At 42.3% G+C, this 23,877-nt stretch overlaps 1 protein-coding gene across 8 annotated transcripts in view; it reads left to right on the forward strand.

The window, feature by feature from the left end:
* Positions 1-23,877, forward strand: part of cadm1b (cell adhesion molecule 1b) — a 177,547-nt gene that overhangs the window by 101,214 nt on the left and 52,456 nt on the right. For 6 of the 8 annotated variants that reach the window (XM_037085624.1, XM_037085633.1, XM_037085574.1 and 3 more), the window contains one exon: positions 23,473-23,493. The exons of the other annotated variants lie outside the window; for them this stretch is intronic. In XM_037085624.1, the coding sequence (XP_036941519.1) occupies positions 23,473-23,493 (21 nt within the window). The remainder of the gene's footprint in view (positions 1-23,472; positions 23,494-23,877) is intronic. 8 annotated transcript variants of the gene reach the window in all.

Raw genomic sequence — 23,877 nt, forward strand, 5'->3', positions numbered from 1 at the left:
TTTTATGACTTATTTGGTCGGCGTTATATAACACAGGTTTTTGTTGGTACATTAACTTGTCGATAGGTTTCCTTGAATGGAATTAGTGATGTAATACCAAAAAGTAACCTTCAATTAAAGTTCAGCCTTCCGGGATGATAATCAGACTCCATCCTCTGTAATAATTGAGGTGATAAAGAGTTTGCTCAGAGATCAGAGGAACAGTGGACATGTATTTAAAGAAATAATCCTCACAGGCAAATCGTTTCAATACTTGTGAATCAGATTGCATTTGGCTGAACATGATAAAATTGACAGTATATTCACAATTAGTGAAAAGACAGGATGAAGGTTTTCTGATGTCAGAGTTTGTATATGTTTGTTAAGGTCTCATCTCTTTCTAATGTTGGTATAATTAATCGTCCTTCCTGTGAAATAATAATGCACATGTTGAATTTTCAAGCAAGGCAAGCATCACCACCAAACATTTCTTGCCAGCAGCATTGCCTTATATTTCATTTCTGCCACAAAAGGGATGACTTTGTGAAGTAACGTGGGATCATGGAAGTTGATGAAAATCTATCTGACGTGACCTCAGCAGAAATGTTAACAGCCAAGATAATTATGTTTATAAATTATAGATTTTTTTAATATTACTATATTACATTTATGATTTCAAACTTAAATGGTTTCCCCACATCGGTTGTGTAGTGCCATGGAATTTAAGTGACGACTATAAAATGTGTTGTTATGGATCCCGCTGCTTTCCTCGCCATGACCCGCCATACTCTGCCCCGATTGGTTGCCTTCATTGGTTAGGTTTAGACATGAGGAGTGAGACTGATTCAGATGAGAATATCAGAGCAAACCAATAAGAGGCAGAGTAAAGCCAATCAGAGGCAGAGGTAAGAAAAGCTGTATGATCCATAATGATCCCTATGAGATGGATTGCCATGAATTTCAGATGTTAATTTCCTTTTAGGATGAATTTTAATAACATCTTCTAATCACCTGACTCTTCATCTAGCGCCATCATCAGGTCAGAAATTAAATTGGCTGAGTATTTTGTTTTTTGACCAGAAGCCTCAAAAACAACAGCGGCAACACTCCCATCAGCCTGACTGCAGCTGTGATTCGTGTTTAGTGGCAAGTCACTAATTTTGGAATGCTAACATGCATTAGCGTTATTGTATTAGCATTGTCAATTTTGGGCATGTAAGCCTTAGCAATCCTTATATTTCCTTAGTATTAGAAAATATGTGCCACTTTAATTTGACAGTGTCTTGGCAGATTAAGATTTTCAGAGCTTCCACCCAACAGTATATATGAAATATAAGCCTTATCTTTAAATTATACCCACATCATCCAACAAGATCATTAAGATTCTGCTTACTTTTGACACTTTAACTGAATTTTAAGTATTGAGGCTGAGAGTTGGTCTCCTGTATGACTGAAGCACTGGAAGTTAAATTTAGCATCACCCCGTACTTAAAAATAGATGCATAACGAGAGCTGTAAAAGCAGAAGACTTGAACTCTACCTCGTATTGTTTATTTATACAGCAACACGGGCCCCCTTTTGCCTGCATACCACTCATACTTGGAAGAGGGTACATTACATTAATCTGACTAATGAGCTATCACATTGAATAAATAAATCTACAAGAACAATAATGTATTTTAATAAGAAATGCTAAAGGCCACTCAGATGAAAAATTACCTCTCAAAAGTCTTAGCCTATAGAATAAATCTGACTTCCCTGTTTTGTTGACACGTGGGGACCATGTGAAGTTGATTTTAATAATTGATCACCAGAAAGTGCTGGGAGAGAGCTTTGCTGATAAGCAAAAGAATAGGTTTTTGTGTTTGAATCACAACATCCCATCGATCCTCTTTGAATAACGCTTAGTGGAGGAGTCACAGACTTAGGGATTATTTATGGATCCTTCTTGACCTTAGCATTTCCCTGGGAGATTGTGTTTAAGGCTATGAAATTGATTGCCAAACCTGCACACATACAATGGATAAATCTAAAGTGACAGCAATAATCAGAGTGGAGAGATTAGCAGTTTTCAGCTTTATTTTTTCATCCCACAAAGACATACATCATCATCAGCGACGACTAAGGTCTCACCTGCGGGGTGGTCCCTTTTAGCTCCAGACACCATTCTCATTTGTCACCTTTGATCCATCAACAATTTGCTTAAACAGAGACAGCACTGGAATATTTTTCAGATGGATTTGGCATTAGTATACTCGTTTCTGCATTCTCTGCATCCTGAACGTCTATGGTTTTGTAAAAAAAAAAAAAAAAAAACGTACATTCAGACAGCCAATCTGCCTGCAGCCTGAGGGCATTGATGAGGCTTTGTGTAAAGAAATGAAACAAATTATGAAGTCAAAATGTTTTCACTTTATTGTGACCTTACAGAGTCCTAAATATTCTTCTCCTTCATCTGGTCCATAAAGGAAACTCATTGAGTAGTTCTTAATTTTCCTTGCTTCACTTGTCTGTTCGCACAATCTGCTGACTTTTTTGGTCGAAGAAAGTGACGATGCCCAGAAACAAAATGGTTTAAAGATTTGTTTTATAAAGTGGACTCTATCTGCCCACTGTGCCAAACTAATATGCGGCAGTTTGAGAGAGCAATCAAATGAAAATGGAAATTTGAGCAGCTTAAAGATGAAGCTCATTTTTCCCTTAAGAGCTTATGAGTGTTCTGCCAAAATGTGCGATTCTCTTTTTCACTGGGAGTGCACCGAGGGTACACTGGCTGATGTTCACAGCCTCCTTCTGTTATACATTGTTTACACTTCTCCTGCGCCTGATGCCTGAGATTAGTTTGCAGAAACAATAGTGCTAGTGTTTCTGTCATGTTTATTCAGGATGACACAAACATCACTCAAAACCACATTCTGATAAGTAATCATTCACAAAAGCTTTAAAGTTTTAACTTCATTAACACATAATGAGTGATTCATTTAGATTTTTAGGTCAGTTACATGCAGCAACACATCGTTCAATGCTCAACGTTCAACCGGATTTCCAGGTCTGAAGAGTGAAGCCATTGCGGAAGCACCTTAAACCTGTTTACTTTCTGGGGTGACTCCACTGGTTGCAAAAAGAAGTCAGATTGTGTTGAAGCTTATGAGAAAATGACTCTTCTTCTCACTTGATTTGTTACCTCAGTAAATAGTTTCCTCATGAGTCTGTAGTATACATTGCTATTTTGGTCCCACGTTATACTAAAATAGACAACAATGCAGGTTATGAATGAGTACAATGAGTAACTACATTGTCGCTACCACGGGATGTCCACAGGTTCTCAGTCAGATCCAGTCAAGGTATCCTCTCAAGCTCCACCCTCTTGTCCAAATATGGTCACTCCTGGCTCCAAAACAAAAACAATAACAAGATGGCAATGACATTAATGCCAAACTCGAGGCTTAAAAACAGTAGTCCAAAAACCATGTCACAGTGGGTGGGTTAGAAGTTTGTAGCAGTGTCTCCACTTGATGGCTGCATATGATGCTTAAAGTCTGAGGCTGAAGTTTAAGTCAGCACAAGTTGCTGATCCATTTCGAAAACCTAGAGTAAGCTCAACAACATTTGTGTATTTCAGGGTAGGTCAAGAACAGCCCTTGATATCCAGTGGGCGGCTGTAGCTCAGGAGGTGGAGCGGGTCTTTCAGCAGTCTAAGGTTGCTGGCTCCTTCAGGCTCCCTCGGCAGCTCATGGAAGTATCCTTGAGCAAGACACTGAACAACAATTTGCTCCTGACAAGCCGGTCGGCACCTTGCATGGCAGCCTCCGCCATCCGTGTATGAATGTGTAGGTGAATGTGACCAGTGTTGTAAAATGCTCTGAGCAGTCAGTAGACTGGAAAAGTTTTATAGAAAGGCAAGTCCGTTACCATTTAGCCCTTGTACCTAGTATTACATGAACCAAGCTATCGTAGATTGTTCAAGCTAGCATCGGCCAATCGAATCAGCTTGTCCTCCTTTCAGTCAACAGATCCATGGTTTCAGTGGTAAATCTGAATATCAATGGTAAATGTGACACCATTAATTGCACGATCAGTAACAAAGTATGAAACAGTATGAGAATAATAGCACAAAATGCTGCCAGGTTGTTAAAAAATCCCTTCGACAACTTCTTAGCTGCTCTACAAAACATGAGTAAATAATGGAGTTACACTCTATAAACTTTTCTTTTCAGAACCTGTTAAAATGAATATCCATCATTTGCTTTTATCAAGGGACAATATATCTTAAAGTTTCACTTTCAGAATACTATATCATCCACACAAAGACTTAAATGATTGTTTGTGCTGCATCAAAGATGAAATCCTGTTTTCTTTAACTTTTAAAAAACTTTTAACTGCTCTTCCGTTGTTGAAAAAAAAAAAAAGAAGAAGAGGCCTTTGAAGGTACAGTTCCTTCCTTGCTTTATTTAGACGTGGAGGTAGTTTCTCCTTTTAAAGTTAGACCTTTCAAACACAACTGACTGAGGCAACAAATTCAAAGAATGTGGAGGCAGAGACAAAGAGCTGAAGTGATGAAAGAACAAGACACAGGGAAGAAAAAGTACCAGTGGGAGAGGTAGATGCCCGCCAACAGGATAGTTGTTGTTTTAAAACACCTGCCGATGTGTAATGACACTGATGTATTCACGAGATAATCTGCGTATACGTGTAGATCGTTCTTCTTGGCAGGCTGAATCAATACAGACAAAGTAGCTACAACTACAAAATATCTACAGGAGAATTTCTCGCAGCTGTATATCTCGTTGGTGTTCAGGTGAATATTAATCAGTCATTGCCGTCGTGTATCTGTGTGTATTCGGTGTGTGACTGGTGCGCATGTTAATATGCAGTTGTGGGGACCAAGTATTAGCAGTGGATTACAGGTGACTAGCAGGCTTTTGAATCTCTTTCCTGTGATACCCTTTGAATGCGTTCACTCCCTTTGAAGTGATGTCAGTTTTAAAATATCTCAGCCCTTTTATGTTTAACCATGGGTGTTTGCGTTCAAGGATTCTTTTTTTTTTCTTTCTTTTTTTTTTTTTAGGGTGGGGGAGGGAGGAGATGAAAGCATCACAACAGTCAGGATCCATCAAAGAGCGAAAAAAAAAAGTCTGGGAAAAGTCGTCCGACATAACGAAGCACGACTTTGCTAAAACACCGACACGAGGCTGTTGTTGTGTCTGCGCCGGGTGATTAGGGTGCAGCAGCGGGTTAAAGAGTTGAATGACAGGCGGATCCTGACGGGGCTCGCTCACTCGCTCCGTCACTGAATTTGATCGACCGATTGTGTGTTTTGCAGCAGTAATGAGCTTTTACAGTATGTGCGTAATGTGCCAGGAGCTGATTCGTATGCTGGATGAGCTGGCTAATTGTTCACAGTGCACATTTCCCCCCCTACCCCCCCAAGTCCCATGGCTCCTCTGATTTGGATTCATTTAGCCTTTATTTTACCTCATTATACAGGCCCGCGTTATTGCCAGGTTGTATGCGAGGTATTTTGCATTGTTGAAATTGACTCTGGTAATTGAATTTAAAAAATAAACTCAAGCACCGTTGCACGTCTTAAATACAAAACAGAGTGGGAAGGAAATTTATACTGATCGGTTTTGAAAGGTGAACTGAGTGTTTTCTGGCTGCAAGATGAACCAAATTGACTTGAATTGAACTGTTACAGAAAAAACAGAAAGAAAAAAAAATCATCTCTTCATTTTATTTCACTGCTCTCAACAACAAGCAAAAAGACTCCTTTTTTATTAATTTCCTCATATTGCAACAATAAAAAGCGAAAAAAAATCCCAGGCTGAAGTTGCCGATGAACTTCATTCCTTCAACCTTGTACACAAATCAAATGTGAGGAGCAGTTGTGGCGGGGCCCTTAGTATTTCAAGGAGTAACGCTGGCTCACAGCTAAGAGCAGTAAGGCTAGGAAGAGGATGTAGAGCTGCAGTTCAGTAGGTCCGTAAGCCCCGGGATGAAAATGTTCTCTGATGCTGATCCTGCGGTTGCTCTGGATCCCAAGCAGCAGCACAGAGAACTGACAAAACTGGGTATTTACTCTGGCATTCCAGTGGCAGTCTCCTGTCTGCCCAAAACAAACAATACCCTATGCATAGCCCTGATCTTCCTGGAATAACACTCCGGCTCCAGCATGTTTTGTGTTGGGGCAAAAATATTCCCTGAGATGCCATTTTTCTGGTCATCAAAGCTGCAGTGTGTGCCGCCGTATTAGCACCTGAGATGTTACGTTTGAGGACAGAAAAGGCGGCCTCTTAAGTAGTGATTCACGACTGCTTGGGAGTTTTCTACCACTGTGACTGTGAAGACACTTTCTCCTTGTTAATCATCATATTCGACTCATCTCTATCTCTCTCAGCGTGACGGTGTGAGTGGAAGTCCATGCATGCCTGTGTGTGTGTGTGTGTGTGCGTGTGTGTGTGTGTGTGTTCCCGCTCTGTAGCTTGGCAGCCACCATCGTGTGGGCAATGCACCCCTGAGGGTTAGTACCCCACAAAGCAAGTAATGGCACTAAACATGCAGATAGAGGACTGATTTAGACTGAGAGGCGTCTCTAATCGTACGAGGTGTCAGCAGCGTTGTGCCATAGATTAGCCGACTCCTTCCCTTTTATTTCCTCCATGATCATCATCTCTTCTGTGTTCATCACCTCCTCTGGCAAGGACCGCTGTGCAACATCCTACATTCATTTTTATATTAGTGGTAGTAATGGCTGCTGGATTATAGTTGTTGTTTGAAGTGTTAAAGTTTGTTGTATCATAAGCACGATTTCAGTGTTTTTTCTCTGGACAGGGGCAAGGTGACAAACATTAGGGATAAGATGTCTAACAGTGTATCTTAGTGTTGGCCGTCCACCAACGTCAGGTTGATGGTGATGTTGCGTTGTGTCCCACACTGTTGGCACCAGACGGCCCTTGTCGGCGGCTGTTTGGGAAATCGAGCATGAGGAATCAGCAGCGTAAACAAGGAAAGTAAGAAGGCCCTTGAGCCTGTCGCTGTAGCATCCATGATTTCTCCTGTTTAGCGCAGTTTCTTCTTATTTTGTGCCTCTGCCTCCTCGCCAGTGCCATTAGCAACTTCATATTAAACATATTCTCGATTACAAGCAGCTACATTAATGAGAGCAGTTGCTAAATGCTGCTCTATCAAGCCTTCAGTGTGTATATCCACAGAGAGGTATGTCCTCTCACACAGGCACAGAACGTAGGAGGTGTAATCTATGTGGTGCAGCTCTTTGGCCCAGACTCAGGCGACGTGAGGCGATGCAACAATCAGCCTTCGTCGCCATCCGTTCTTTGATGTTAGTTTAGTGTGTCTGGGCCCGTGGCCCATTACGAGGCTGGGTGAGACCTCACTACTTTTTTGGTACTGACTGTGATGTGACTGCAGCATCGTGAACTGAAAACTGCCAAGAACCGAAAGCTAGCATCTAAAGTCTGGTTGGATTAATAGTCTTATTTTACTCATTATTTGATCCCATAAGAATTACCAATGTTATTCTTTCAGGTAAAATGCCCGTACAACTGCTCGTGTTTGGACACTAGTTTACCTTATATGAACCAGGACTAAAAAAGAAATATACTAAATAAAAAATATATATATACTGACACCCAGGTATCCTATCCACAGTGATATTGAAGTAATTTAAAACAAAACGGAGCCAGAGCTCATAGTTAGACGGATTAAACAGTGGCGGGAAGTAACTAAGTACACTTAAATGAGAATTTCAGTTAATCAGTTAATAAAACAAATTCAAGGCAGCCAATCAATATAATTTTTGCCATTTTTGCTCCACTACATTTACCTAAAAGTTAGAATTATTCTCTGTAGTTTAAGATTTGATGATAATCCGTACTAAACGCTCATTTTCGTAAGGCTCGACTGGGCTGTGACTATTACTTACAGGTGATCATGTTGTTTCTACTTTACATCAAGTAACATTGTCGATACGCCCTGCACCACCTGTGCACTGCATGAAAAAAACTGCATTATTTTTTCGCCGTGATATCATTGAATGGATATTGTGTGTGTGTGTGTGTGTGTGTGTGTGTGTGTGTGTGTGTGTGTGTGTTAAACGGTGCTCTGAATGTAAACAGGCAGTTGTAGCCCTGGCAGATATGAATCGTCTTTATCTGAGGTGAGAAGCGATGGCAGAGATAAGCATGGGCTGCGTGATGTGATCATATTAGCATGTTTGCAGACTTGAAGGTACAGCCGCACACACACACACACATACACACATACATGCGATGAGCTCCTGTGAATATATGCGAGTCTGTCAGTCTGTTGGACTCTGGTTTTTCTTGGCGTGCGCTCGATCGGTGAGGAGTCTTTGATGTTGTGCTGCGAAGATCTGACGCTCTGATCTGAAGCATGACAGAGATGACATTGTGGGAGACTGCATCGGGAGTTTTGGCATATACAGTATAATGTTTCTGCTGGAATAGCATCCGCACAACATCGTGTTTGCTCTGTCCTCATATTTTCAACCTACTCTCAAAACAAATTGACTCATTCCCATTAGAGTAAGCTGCGAACATTACCTTTAAATTGACAGTACAATGTATGCTAATGGTGTCGGAGCCGCGGCCGCGCAGTGTATCCCCAAAGTAGTTACAGAGGTGTCGTAGCTGTTTTCTGAGGAAGGCGTGGGAAAAGCCATTACAACTTAAACTGTGTAAATTGCTGCAACCAAATGTGACCACCCTAACGTGTGTGGGTGGCGCGCTAACAACGAAAGTCGTACTCGGCCTGAAATAGAAACACAGCCAACAACACGACTCTGCATATAAAGTTGTGTATACTCGCTGCCGCATTATAGTGTTCATTTGTTTACACTCGGTGCCAGTGGGGGCCAGGAGAGATCAAAGATGTAACTTTAACCTATGGATGCTGGGAACAGCGGTGGCAGACAAGAAAATCAGAGAACACGAGCAATAGGAACCTCGGTGAGAAGGCGACAAAGGCAGCGGAGGTAATGAGGATGTAGAAACGTTGTGATTGATCATGAAGGTGCAGAAATTCCCCTAACAAGCTTTAGCAAACTGGGCCTCTATAGGACTTATTTTTTTGAAAATGGTGTGGCGACACACCAAGATATAGTACTTTTAGACTTTCAGGGAGTTGGTTAGTTAAGTTAGTTTTAGTCAAAGGCAGCAGGTGCACAGGATGGAGGCTGAAGTTCTGTTGATCCTGAGCTTTGCATCAAGCATCAAGTCACCCAAGTACATATTCTCATGGACTCCCAGTGGTTTATAGGCATTTGGGTAGCTGTAGCGTTTGGCACCCAACTTTGAGATCTGTGTTTCCAGCCCAATACAACGGAAGTGAATAATAGATAGGGTAAGGGGTGCATATCATATGCACAACCAGTTAACAAATGATTAAGTCAATTTAACTTTATGAGATCAGTTAAGAAACATGAATTTATAGTTGTATCACCTATTAATTGATATGTGACCAAATAAGTTGCATTTCAGTTACATTCTCAAACCTGCAGTAAAAAGCTCAATGGGTTGTTTTCAGCATCACCCAAAACAACATATATCACCGTTTCCAAATCAATTCAGACCTTCACCATGCGGTCGCAGTCAGTTAGGTTTACGCAAGAAGAGTATTTGTTTAGGTGTGTGCAAGATCAATACCTAGTTAGGTTTAGAAAAAAGCATTGTGGTTTGGGCTCATATCACTGCACTACTGTAACTTCCTGTACCTACCTTGCCTACATGACTTACTTGACTTACCTCACTGCTTACCATTCTGCTTTCAGAGAGGACACAAACAGCCGCCTCCTGAACAAAAGTCCTGTCCTTGTTAAATCCAGCCAGTTCCTCTCCCTGCACAGACTTGTCACCCTGCTTCTCCTCACATCCTTCTCTACAGCTTCAATAACTACTATAGCTGCTAGAGGTGGTCGCTTAACAACAAACGTAAATATGGGATGTAATGATATCCTCGATTTTTCGACATACAATATATTGTTTTGGGTTTTTTTTGAGGAGGACAGGCTTTTATTTCAGACCGGTGTATTTGCTCAGCCTCTCTGGAAGCAGAACAGAACCTCTTCTCTTACAAACATGGAGCTGTTTTACAAAATCAAACTGGTCGACAGATGCAATAATTGACATATTAAACGTAAATACACGAAGAAAGTAACATAAAATAAATCTGTATGCAGCTGAAATCCAGCTAACTTGATGCACATCAGTTAATGTATCAATTAACATTCTTTAATTGATGATTTACTGATCATGAACTAACCACATAAAGACATAATAACCTCATCTTCTGTTAACGGTGAGAAACATGTCATACTCACAGCAATGAAATATATTTGAAACTCAACAATCATAAAGAACAAATCATCCCTAAGAAAAGTGTTGACAGGGTGTTTTCTGGTTTATCCAGAGTAAGCACGAAAATACTTCTGGAAAGACATTTCGCTGTTGATTATTTGAAATTCAAATGTTCCAGCCCACTGTCCCCAGTAATTACATCAATACGGTATGAATCCACAGCTCGCTATTTTACATCCACTGCCCACATCCAGTGTCAGTGCAGTAAGTCCTGGTGGCTTTATGTAGCGATGCGGACTGTGAGGGTCTGGAGCGTTATCGTGCATTAGATCTATGCAGGAGTTTGCATCCTGTCACAATCTTTCACTGACCCCCCCGTGTCAACTATAGATTATTTATTTTAGACTCAATTTATTGAGCCGTGCATAGGTAATATAGAAAGTGAGGATTGTAAAACTTGTCGCATCTGAATGTAATTAAGTATTTTCTAGATTCATCCAATATTATTGATCCAAAAAAATGGAATACGTTTGCAGCTGGTCAATGCATACTCCAAAAAACCTCCAAGCAAGATTGCTATTTGTCTGAGGAGACTACAATAAATACCGTTGGCAGATATTTCAGAAAATCAGCTCTACATGCGACTGCGACTGGTTAAACTGACCCTTTAAAGCTATTTAAAGACAGTTTGTCTAACTTGAGTGTGATTTTCCTGTTTCACACCATCTTAATTGCTGCGATGTGAGGACAGTGCAGGCAACACCAGTCGCGCACGGAGAGATATCAACATCAAACTCAGTTTCCAATTCAGTTTTTTTAACAACCAAAATAAAAATAAAATCAGAGTTACCGTTTGATTCGGAGGAGATAAAAGGTTTTATTTTATAAATGTGTATACAGACTGGGTGGTACCCTGTCTTCGTGTTTGTCTACAGATTCTCTGCAGGGTTTCCACAGTACGAGTCAAACAAATGAACTCGGATGAAGCTTGTTTGCTTCTGACTCACAACTTCTACATATGTTCTGTCCCTTTGATCACATCTGCTTGTTTCCTCCCGCATTCACCAAATATACAATCACAGGGAGCGGCGGGCTAAATTGCCCATTGGACACAAACGCGACTGCGAAGGCCTCCAGTGAGCCTCACAGTCGCCGAGGCTAATTGGAATCCATATATGGAAAAAATAAACCCGCTTTTTGCTCACACTGTTGGTCATCACGGTTATACCTCCTCGGGGACGGGATTGAACGCCGACACCAGTCAGAATCGTAGCGATGTGTTTGAGTTTGCATGTGTGTTTCTGGCCTGTCAGTGCGGCACATCAGCAGTCGTAACAGGCGGTCCCTGTGGAGGGCAGACTGACAGGTAGGTAATGATCAAAGAGGCCGTTTCCTGTGTCTCATGTTGGGATACATCTGTACTCCTGGCTCCTCTTTCTTTTTCATGGGCCTCGGCTTGCAGATAGCGCGCACTCATCTCACGCGGCGCACACACAGGCACAAACTTTTTTTTTTTTTTTAGTCATTTCCCAGACTCGCATTAACAACCACTAACAGATCTCTCAGATTCAACCTCACTCTCCAACCATGGCGCACTCCCTCCCTTCTAATAAATCGCTGAACTCTTGCCGCCCGCACGCCGTCTCTCAGTCATCTCGAACTGTCATCTGGACTGTATCGCACATCCATAAAATATTAACCTGAAGGGGGAAACACAGGCAAAGCCGCCCAGTCTGTCTCCAATTTGACCCCCCCCCCCCCCCCAATCTGCCTCCGCCTTCCCACACCAAGTAAGCAGGACTATCTCTCTGACTCAGGTGCCAGGCCACTCGCGGATATCTTACCCTCAATCTTGTGTCCACAGTCGCCGGTGGCTGTGTGGACGGGTTTGTACTCCACTGCCTCTCTGTTCAGCCCGCCACTTTCTGTTTAATCAATTGAAGCAATTCAGATTGTGTTTGAGAGAGGCCAAATCTCATCTCGGGGTTGGATGTTGTTGGAAATGAAGTGTATCCTTGAGGATGGGGTGTAAAAAAAAAAACAAAAAAAAAAAAAAAAACAGCCTCACTTTATCTGGGAGATTAAAACTTCAAGGTCACGGTAATCTGTTTTAATGAAACTGTCAGGTAATCCGAGAATCTGTAAACTCTGCGGTGTCACACGCTGGCGTTTTGGGCACTCCTTGGCGTGTGTATTTTACCTGACTAAATTTATACATGATTTTTAAATTACTGATTGGCAGACTAGAGGGTTATGTGATTGCTATGAGAGGTAAATTATCCACCAATTAACCAATGTTAAGGTAATTACGTAGCCAATCAAATAAAACTACTCAAAGCAGGTAGGGGAAGCATGAAGAGCTGATTTAATCGTCTATAAAAACTACTCCTTTATGCACTCTTAACCCTCTTAATGTTGCAGGAGCAGATGCTTTTTTTTTTTCCTCTTACAATTTCATTTGTACAGGCGACTCTATTTATTTGCAGGATTCGCACCTTTGTACCACCGTCCTTGGCAGTGGTTGGCTAGGACTCAGCCGAGCTTTTCTCGATGAGGACTTCATTTTTAAGTGACAAATCTCTCAAACGTCAGCCTCAACCCTTCTCTTTAACCTGACTGGACCAATAGACTACTGCTGAAAAACATTAAAAAGCTGTAATGGGGGAAAAAACCTTGTAAGTTTTAGCCAGTCCTTTGTCAGATTCTGAATAGACTTGAAAAAAGGTCACGCAGAGAGAGACACATACAAAACAACCCTTTGTAACATCCTGTTATTTGTATTTTTGAAGGGAATTTTAAACTTAGAACTTTAATATTGGCAAGTTAATAAGGTCATAATATGATTTTTTATTTTTATTTTTGAAAGGATGAAATTTTAAATGAATTGTCCTTAAACTTGATTGTTGGGGTCATTTGATGTGGGGTTGTACAAGGTATTCATCTCTAGTCAATGTATTACCTGCAGAAGATAACCTTCTGTGTGGGGAAGCAGTGAGTAGCGCCGGCAGGAAGCATGGTATTGTCTCAGCAGGACACATTTTAGCCACCCAAAACAAGTCCCACCTAAGAAATATATATTGTGTACGCTATAGTTTAGACATTTTTGACTCTTTAAGTTGCCATTAAACAGCCTCTTCCTTTGTCAGCCTTGTGTGTGTGTGTGTGTGTGTGGCAACTTTAGATTTCTGAAGGTCAAGTTTTCTCTCTCAGAGCTGTACTATCATGCCCTGGTTATGAAAACATCATGGTTTGGTCCCCACAAACACAGCTGGAGGTGGCTCAACTCCTCGTCATAAATATCCAGTTTTGGTCAACGCAGATATGCCAGGAAATTGCCCCGAAGTCTCCTTTTAATTTCTGGTAGTGTCACGATTGCAAATGTTGAAATGCCACGAGCCATATGGAGCCACGACGCAGATGCAGACAAGGGCTGAGGTCACTTGTTTGGCCTCGTCACCTGTAACTCCATGATCTTCCCCTTCACATCCTGACATGAAAGTCAGGCTACGTACCATTTGTCACTTTTGCATTGTATTTTTATTACCTAGCACACGTGCAGACTTGGAGTATCTGTGGTCTGCAGAAACGGCGACTGGGCTGTGGTTTAAGCTTGAAGCTTTAAGTGAAATGGCTGCACCGTCTTCCATCAATCAAGTGGAAATACTCTATCAGGTGCATCATTCAGCCTGACGTATTTGATATCTTTGGAAAATTCAGGCTCTTGTCTAGAATTTGAAATGAAGTTTCCTGGGTTTGAAAAATGTTTGGCAGCACAGTCAGTGTGAGTTTGCATTGACTGTCCTGCCAGAGGGACAGTGGGATTACAAGAGGCTAGATAGTTCACTTGAGCTCCGTCCATTTTCAGCGGAGTCTGTGCCAGGCTAATTACTCGCAGCTTGTATCTGACCTTAGTTTTTTCTCTGTTCCTTGCATGTCAGACTGTGCGAGAGGGGTCTTTTTCACAATCTGTGGCAGTTTTGGAGCATTTTGCACGAATGTGGAAACGAATCATAGTGCTACAGTACAAGGCATGTTTTTGCAAAGTGAGTTTGAGGCAGTGCGTAAGTATTGTGCAACATGTTTTAGCATTTCACTTAGCTCTACAGTGTGTTCTGGGTCATTTCACTTCATTGTGAAAGGCTGGTCCTTTTCTTTAATGTGGCTCGTTGCACCTGTCACATATCAGAACGGTGACATTGTGATATTATGAATTGTTGCGTGCATTCTCTGTTTTAAACAGATTTTAAACTGTGTCTTGAGTTTTGGACTGTTTCAAGTTAAAAAAAGGGGGGAAATTTGAAAACGTCACCTTGAAGTTCAAACAGTAATTTTCTCTATCTATTGATGTTTTATAGGCTGAATGATATATCGATCTCTCAAGAAAATAATTCCAATAACCGTAAACTGCAGCCTTACTTGAATCTCAAAGATTTATATCACAAAGTGGAAATGGCTTTGTACTTTATGAACACCTATTACAGCACTTACAGACTTGAAGCCATTTAAAGTGGTTTATTATTACAGGTAATATAACAATGTTTAAAACCAATGACTTAAACTCTTGGGGCTGTACCCAGTGTTATATAGTCAAAGCTCCTACTGAGGTGTTATGATGAAAACTTTGATTGTTCTTCATCATATTTTAGGACACAGTCACCCAACAAACAAGTGCAGAGTTAACGCAGATAGATCATATCTGAGGTCTTTTACGTATTTAATACTTAAGTTATTTACTAAAATGGTTTTAAGATAGCGGTTGTTCAAGTGTCCTTCTTTGGTCATTGAATATTGACATTTTGGGTTGGTGGCTCGACCCAAGTCAGCATCAACAATCAAATATCTTTCTCCAGACTCTCTGACTGTATCTTCATACAGGTGTGTGCCTCCAGTTATGTGCAGAAAGTGTGAGAGCAAAGACTTTTTTGAATGTAATATATTTTGTTATTGGACATGTTTGCATCACACAAGTCTAAAACTATCCTACGCTGCCAAGAACTGTGCAGAGATCCCAGGATAAAACAGAATGAATTGACATGCAAATAATAGTTGTACAATGTTATGAATGAAGCGTCGAGGCTTCAGCCGTTATAATCACATTTCTGTCCGACCTGCATCTATATTTTTTATTTACATTTGCGTAAAGCTGCGTTCCTGCACGTCCTGAGCCTTCCTCTTCCAGCTTGTCAACAAACACCAGTGAACTCAAGGCTGACCCTCTTTCTACACACCCAGGGCTGGCAGCTGATCCCTCTGAAAACCAGCAGAATCTCTGAAAAGGGGGTTGGGGCGATGCGTAGCTGGCAAGCATGAAAAGCTCCGAGTGATTGATAGCCATTTGTTTTGCCTGCTTAATACAACATAAACTCTCCAGCGATTCATCACCAGAGTGAGGGTTTTCCACGGTGCCTCTGCAAAGCCCACTAAAAATAATTCATTTTCTGCGAGGTACGAGCCAGGCACTAATGTTAAATATTCATGCGGGTCCAGTCTAAATGATGTGGCCATTGGCACACAGTTAGAGCACACTCTGCGGAAGGGAGGAAATGTCAAGCTGTGAATAAATGAAAGCAGTGAAGCCGTATATTACCCTGCCATTGTGAATTTACTATAGTTGCCATTTTGTACGGCCACTTCAAATAGATCTCTTTTATAATCAATACACTCAGTAAAACATGCAGCATATTGCCACGTTGGCAATAATCTGGACTCGGTGTGTTTGCTCATCCTTTATTCACTGTTTGTACTTGTTGCCTAATTTGTGCCTCATGAATGTTAACAGAGGACTTTTTCCTGTCGCAACAGTCGGCGTGTTCACCATCAAAAGCCACCGAATTGACTCCCTTCAAAGCCGTCGATCGCACAGACGCGAGCTCCTCTCGCCACGGTGCGGATCAATACGTCTTGTGCCGATGCAGCTGTTATGGTTTGATTCGTATTGACCGCCACATCAGTCGGCTGCATTCATTTCTGAGATGTTTTCTCGCGGCGCCGGCATGCTGATAGGGGACGAGATGTTGTCACGGCGTGCGGCGAAAAATTGTTTTGGAGACGTTATAGGTCATCTTGTGCCATGATATCAGTAAGCACAGTGGAGGGAAAGGGCAAAATATAATAGAACTTACTGGGTTGAGTATCCATTTAGAGGAACTCAAATAGAGAGCGTAATGTCCGCTGTGCATCATTCGGGTGGAATGGGGAATGTTAAATGGCCTCATATTGACAGACACACTCTACCAGTATTCATTTTTATCACACACACACACACACACACACACACACACACACACACACACACACACACACACACGCGTGTCCCCCACTCACATTTACACACTCACACACACACACACACACACACACACACATCTCCTCCTGCAGTCTCTGACTAATGAGGCCTAGGGCTGGAGATGGTTCCATCAAGGAACCCCCACCACCACCACCACCACCACCACCTCTCTCTCTCTCTCTCTGTCACACAGACTCTCTCTCTCGCTCGCTCTTCTCCCCTCTCTAAAACATGCACCTGATTGATAGCAGTGATTTGACTGAGAAAAGGGAAATGGGAAATTGAAAAATGGTGGGAGAAGATTGGAAACAACGCGCTGATTATAAACTCTGTGAGGAAACAAAAGGCCTTCCCTCTGCCTTTTCTCTTAGCACGGAGGTAGCAGGTGTGTGTCTGACAGGTGCCTGATTGAGGCGCACAAAAGACATTACAACTGCAAACAAATGGACGTGTTTAGCGTCCCTGGATGCAGTTAACGTTTTGGGCTGATAGATGTGATTATGAGTATATGAGCGGAGACAGCCGGAGAACGGGCACAGGTGTTAGAGAGAGTGGGGAAGAAGGAAAAAAAGAACAGAGCCATGTTATTGTTGTGACGATAATGATCCATCTATACAATTAATGGTATGTCATCGCCAAGGTCATCAGCCTTGGGGGATGTATTTAATGTGTCTTATATTGTAATAATAGAGCCTCTCTCTGCTGGGGACAGACACACAGGAGGCGTGAGACCGCACAGATTTATCATCAGGGAAAAAAAAAAAACAAAGTGTGAGTGTGAAAATGAGAACAACAATCAGTGCGCTCTAAAACCTCTGATTTACAAAATAACCTCAATTACCGCGATGCCATCGCCGTTTATTTTTGTCTTTTTATGTTTGTGTTCTCATATTTCAAGACCAAAAGAAAAAAAACAATAGCACTTTTATAACAGTGGAATAAATCGCCCCACCATGACGAACAGCTTTGTGTATTCCATAAATGAGGGAGCGTCTTGGCCGAGGCCCCGGTGGTTTAATATTCTCTGAGAGCTTCCAGACAGTGAGTGGTGGTGCAGCAGCTGTCTCTTGACCCTGCCGGACCCCCACTTACCCCCTCTGACCACCTCCTTTTCCACCGGGCAGGCTGTGGCGATGACAAGCCTGTCAGAAGCTTCTCCTAATGTCCTAATTACCCCTCACACACACACACGCAGAATCACTTGTGCAGATGTACGCACATTCATCGTGAGTAAGCAGATATGCTGGCTGACGAGCTAGAAAGCACACACACACACACACACACACACACGCCTTTGCTTTTGTGAACACTGCTCATGTGGGTTTTCCTGGCAAGAGACCAATACTATAGGTGAGGCATTACAGCGTCTCCGGAATAGCAAAAAAATATTTTAAAAAAAAACCTTCCCTCAAGACTCTTTGCGAGGCTTTGATTCGTATCGTTCTGCGTGCGTTTTTGATCCGGGCAGAATCACAGCTTTCGGTTTTCTCTCCTGTGATAACAAACGCAGGCACTCCTGCCGCAACTTTTTCTTTTTTAAAAAAAAAAAATGACACCGAGGGGCTGAAAAGAGGCCTCGCAAGCTTGCCTGCGAGAGAGGAGGGTGGAAGAAAAAAAAAAAAAACACGGGGGGGTGATATTCAGCGTCACCCGAAATAGAAAATCTTGAATGAGATGTGATGTGTCACTTTGCCAGAGGTTAAGCTTTGCCTCAGCTTTCAGCGAGGGTCTCTCTTTCTCTGCTGCTGCATGGTTTGTCGCCGCTGCACTTAAGTCCATGCTCAGTGAACCAGTCTTGTTAACATAACAGAGTGAATGATTGTGCCGGGTAGGAAAAAGGGGAAATCTTTGTACCTCCCAGTAAATGCAGTTGGTCGGTGATTTATAGACCCATGAAGTTACTGCATTTGTCACAATCAGCACGACTTAATAGTGTGTTACTATAATGCTGCTCTTCCTGCCTCGCGTTGTGTTGATTTGAGACATCCTGCCTACCAGAATAGTCTTGTCTTTATTATGTCAAATTAGCTTGTGATAGATGTGTCGACGTGATGTGAGGCCACCGCTGCCTTTTTGTAATTCCGCTTTTATTTATTTTTTTCTCCTGCGTCTTCTTGATGCCGTTTTATTTGTGTAACGGGGAGAGCTCGGTGTCTGTCATGTGAAGGCTGCGTGGAGCAGCAGTCTGCCGTCTACAGTAGTCAGAAATGTGTTAGCGCTCCCTTTATACTTGACACGACTGTGAGAGCCGAGCACTACCTGAGTTGTCATTAAAGCGGCTGGTTGCTGTTTGCAGCTTCCTCTTCTTCTTCTTTTCAGATGCATTTTCATGTGTGTTGTGAGCGACAGGCCCAAGTCACATACACCAATGAGATTGCACACCCTTTTTTTTTTGTGTGTGTGTGTGTGTGGGGGGGGGGGTTCAAAGGCATGACTGATGCTTTATTTCAGCCTTTTTATTCATAAGAACATCCGTCTATTGTTATTTATGCCCATAGCACTTGACTAACAGGAAGAAGGGCACCATATTCAATAGATCTGCTTTATATCTGCCAGCATTTCTGGAGGATTATCCCTTAATCTCTCGGAGTAAAAGCCGTCCTTAGCTACACGTGTCCTCCTGGCTTTTCACGAGTACAACACAAACATTCAGGCCATAGATTGGACGTTTACAAAGCATGTCCCATTAAACGGTGAGCAATTAACCTCCTCTTTGGGGATATTTACAAAATCTCCTTTTTATTACAGTTTATCGAGCAGGAACATGCTTTGCATCTCCTGTAAGCCTACCTGATTAATATGTTTGAGTTGACTCCGGGGAGAGTTAATCTGAGTATTCCCTGTAGTGTTTGCAGGTGAGTGTTTTCTGATATCTGGCTGACAGGTTGGGCTGGATTAAGATGTGCCTGACAGCTGATAATAGCGGGAGCAGGTCAAAGCTGTATATAAATAGCAACTAAGTTGCTGAATAATGCACAAAGCAAAAAAAGCAGTATTTACAGTATGACAAGACAAGCCGTCAGGGGCATAAATGCATCATCTGTTCCTGACAAAAGCCTCCATGAATAAGCATAAAAGTTCCCTCTTTACTTGCTAAAATAGCAGATCCCAGCTCAAGGTCCACTCACTGGCTTTTTACAAAGCTGCCAATTGTACCGCACAGTCTTTCTTGGTATACTCACTTGCTGTTATGATGTCACCCGTATCACTTTTAGGACTTGAAATAATATTGTGATAAACTAATGAATCTCCATATTTTGGATATCTCATCAAAGCATCTCATAAATGTTGGGACAGGTTGACAAAAAAACATTATCATAATATTTTTGACCAATAATTGCAACATATAGATTTTGCAACAATACTATAGGGATGGTTGTATTTGCACTAAATATTAACACAATGAGATTTTTCAATAAACAGTCATAAGTTATTCATTAGAAAAAGTTTTTTTTTTAATTTGTTTTCATCACTGATTAATGTGATAACTATCTTCTTAATCTAAAGGTCTATAAAATATTAGCTATTACTGAAAAGTGATAATCCAAATTTTCTTAAGATGATATTCACAAAAAATAACAATCACAACTCAAAGGTGTTCAGTTTGCTTACACAGACGATTAGGAGCACAGAAAATAGATAATTCAAGAAGCTTGTATCAGTCAAATTTTGGCATTTTTGCTTAGAAGATGTAATCAAATGAATCGTTATCGTTATCAGACAGGCTCGTACAACTTAATAGGTATAATGATGTAAGATAAAGTAAGTTTGTTGCTAATAAACTCCAGTTATGGTACGTGACGTGAGTAAACTGTGTTAGTATGTAATAATAACTCACCGTTGGCTTTTGGTTTCACACAGGACACAAATGTCTTCTGGGTGAAATTCATGCGTCGTCCAACCCTGTCTTCATCTGTACGCGCTCTTTGTCCTGACTTCCTCCTTTGCTACCATAATAATAACCACGGCCACTAGAGGGCACTGCCTAACAAGAAATGTAAATATGGGTCATAGTAAGCTGATGCATTTTCTGATGAGGATGCGTTGATGATTACATTTGTCAAGTAAAAAGCTCTCATGCTGTACATCTGTAGGTAATATATGCAGCATTTAATGTGGGTCTGCAAACGAATCTGCCTAACAACAAAGATTTTGGACACAGTTCCCCCACCCCCCTTCTTTTTGGTGGGGACAGCTAAAACTCTTTGATCGGTTCTTTTTGTGAAAAAAAAAAAAAAAAAAAATCCTGACCTCAAAAGTCAGCCGTGTTTATTGGGTCCACTCTGCAGGAGCTCGCTTTCTCTATCCGATTTCCTTGAAGAAAAAAGTTTGAAGCCCACCTCTGATCCTCCTAATTAAATGAAAACACAGTGGTCTACACACAGTGAGACAGCATCGCCACACACACACACATACACATACACTCACAAAGGTAACCAATGTGGATCTCTATGGGGAACTACACAGAGCTCCAGCAATCCGACTCTGCTGTGTCCTCTTATGCAGTGCGATCACACACTAGGTTGACATGCAACACGCTGCAGATCATGAGCATAAATAAGCAAGGGAATGTTTTACCTGAAAGGAAGAGCATTAATTCAAAGGCATCACACTAGTTCTGAGAAGAAATGTTGCCTCATTAGTGTTACCCCACTGCTTTTTACTGAGCGGCAGCGATAGAGAGAGAGAGAGAGAGAGAGAGAGAGAGATGGAGGGGGGGAGAGGCTATGTGCCACTCTCACCACACAGACATCCAGTCTCCTGAGATCTTAGTTTGCCTCGGCGACTGAAAAATAGTGCAAATTATTACGGATTCGTTTTGGGTGGCGATGGGTTGCACATGCCTGAGTTTCCAGAGCACTTAGAGCCTCACTTCTTATACGAAAACATAATGCAGTGCAGGAATATGCCCTTTCAAATGTCAACAGGGAACGTGTTTCCTCCAGGAAAATGTAGCACCGCTGCAGGTGGAGAGCAGAGGGGGGGAAAATGCTCCACTTTCCTTCTGTTTTCTCCACGTAATGCGGCTCGCTGTGTTTAACATCGGGATGAGATGAGAAGGAGACGAGGTGAGGAGACAAGGACAGACATTATTTGGAGGACGGGGGGAGGGTTGGCCTGCCTGCTCTCATCCCCCCGTGATTGACAGATTGGTGCAACGGCTGCACTCGCACGAACACCATCGCACGCATTTCCCCCAGAAATCTGTCTGTCAGCACTGTCTAAGCAGAGCGACAGCCATGACATCTAATCACAGTCGAGCTGGCACCTCATAACTTCTACCTAATGTGCTGCAGGTACAGAGGAGAGACGGGGAGCACGGCAGACGCACCACAATGCTATTTATAGCCCCCCCTTCAGAGGCCACCAGCAGGAAGTGGATCATACTGAAGGGTTAGGGAAGGTGTCAGCGCACTATATCACAAGCGTCTCTGTTTAGATATAGGTCTCTGTTGACAAGATTAACCGCTCAGATGCCCCGGTGTTATGGTGACGCTTTTTTTTTTTTTTTTTCCGGGTTACACTCCTGACAAAGTAACGTAAAACGAGGGCAGATATATACCACACATACAAGATGATAATAAGCCATTTACATAATGTTGCTACAACATTCTAATTACCTGGCAATTAAAGCAGCTCAAAAGCCTCATTATGGTCTGTCCTGAGGGCTGGTTGGACTGGGACACATACGGTGTGCTCATTCAAGCTCAGTCTTTGAGCCTGGCTATCAAGCTCACTATCACTCGCGGTCCCCTTTTTCTTTTTGTGCTCAAATCTTCGCCCCGGAAGCCTCATTATGTTGAATTATCGCCTAATAGAGATAAAGTTTTGACTGACACTCTGAAGTTTTGAGGCTTTTGCAGAGATATTGCAGCAGGCTCCTGGACAGTGTTGAAAATTTGTTTCCCATCGTGTGTGATTTGTCACTCACACTTCTTTGTCCTGCGGGATTTGCTGACACATTGAAAATGCACAAAGGAGTGTAACAAGGACATGTGTCATACCTTACACCCTTATTACGGCGGCAATGACAAGCAAGACAGGCAGTCACTTCGACATACTGTAGCCTACCGCTCGGCGCTGCTGCAGCCCGCGTCGCTCGTGGAGTGAAAAAAAAAAAGTGCGAAATGTCAATAAAATAAAAGATGGTGTGTGAAATATAAAAATGTAGATATGGGTGTGCAGGAGAGGGCAGAACAGAAAGAGGAGGTGTGTGTGAAGGTGGAGGGTGGAGGAGGAGGAGGAGGATGAGGAGGAGGTGTGGAGGGGATTGTTTATGAATAGCAGACAATGAATGATGGAAGCTCTCCCGAGGGCGCAGGCCCTGAGCACCGCTGCGGGGACTTGGGAACACGCCAGTCTCCCATGCCCTGCGAGATGCCAGTTTGGGTGGGCACCGTTCCGAATGGGTGCCCTCTTCTCCAGGATACAACGCAGGTCCTGGGGGAGCGTCTCCAGGCAGTGGCTGCACCACAACGGGGGGCTGGCTCGAATCTCAATCAGGGACTGGAAGAGAAAAAAAAGTCCATATATTCCCTTCTGAACCTCCGTATTGATATAACAAGTGGCTGAAGAGAGAGAAATGGCTCATTATGTCGGGATTGTAGACACCTGTGGAAAAAACTAGAATGAGTGGAATGTAAAAAATGGCTCATTATGATGCCTTTTGTATTTCTCTTAATTGGTGGGGAAATTACACAAATAGCATATGGAGCTCGGGTTTAATGAATGAACGAACAGCCCAATTTCGAAATTATGAATAATCTTTTCTCTAACAAGTGGAATGTGGCTCTCTGCTTGCATCCTGTCTGCTCACAACCTGTCTCTTTTTCTTCTTCTCCTCTGCTCTTGTCCTCGCCTGCGCTGCAACAGGAGCTGCTGAAACCGTGACAGGTACTCTTTTTCTTTTTTGCTACCTGCTGTTCATTTGGAAGTGCTCGCTTCTGTCTGTGTCTGTCCGTCTGTCTGTCTGTCTGTCTGTCTGTCGATTGGCCGTCCATGGCGGGGCTGTTCATCTGTGCATATTTACATGAATGGCTGGTTATGTTGGTATTTTTTCCTATTTTCAGGAAGGAGGAGAAGAGCCACGAATGCGCTCACAATGCCCATCCGCTCCTTTTTATTTTTAATTCTCAAATCAACAGCTCGCCAGATGTATTGACAGATTTCAATTTCAGCCCAGGACACTTGGTTGCCACTTTAGTTTGTCTGCTGTTAATGAGTTTTTTTTTACTGAGTTCTGTGATGCTTGGAGAGGTACCTCTCATGCCTGAACTA

This window comes from Acanthopagrus latus, chromosome 2, assembly GCF_904848185.1.
Source record: "Acanthopagrus latus isolate v.2019 chromosome 2, fAcaLat1.1, whole genome shotgun sequence".
Classification (NCBI taxonomy): Eukaryota; Metazoa; Chordata; class Actinopteri; order Spariformes; family Sparidae; genus Acanthopagrus; species Acanthopagrus latus.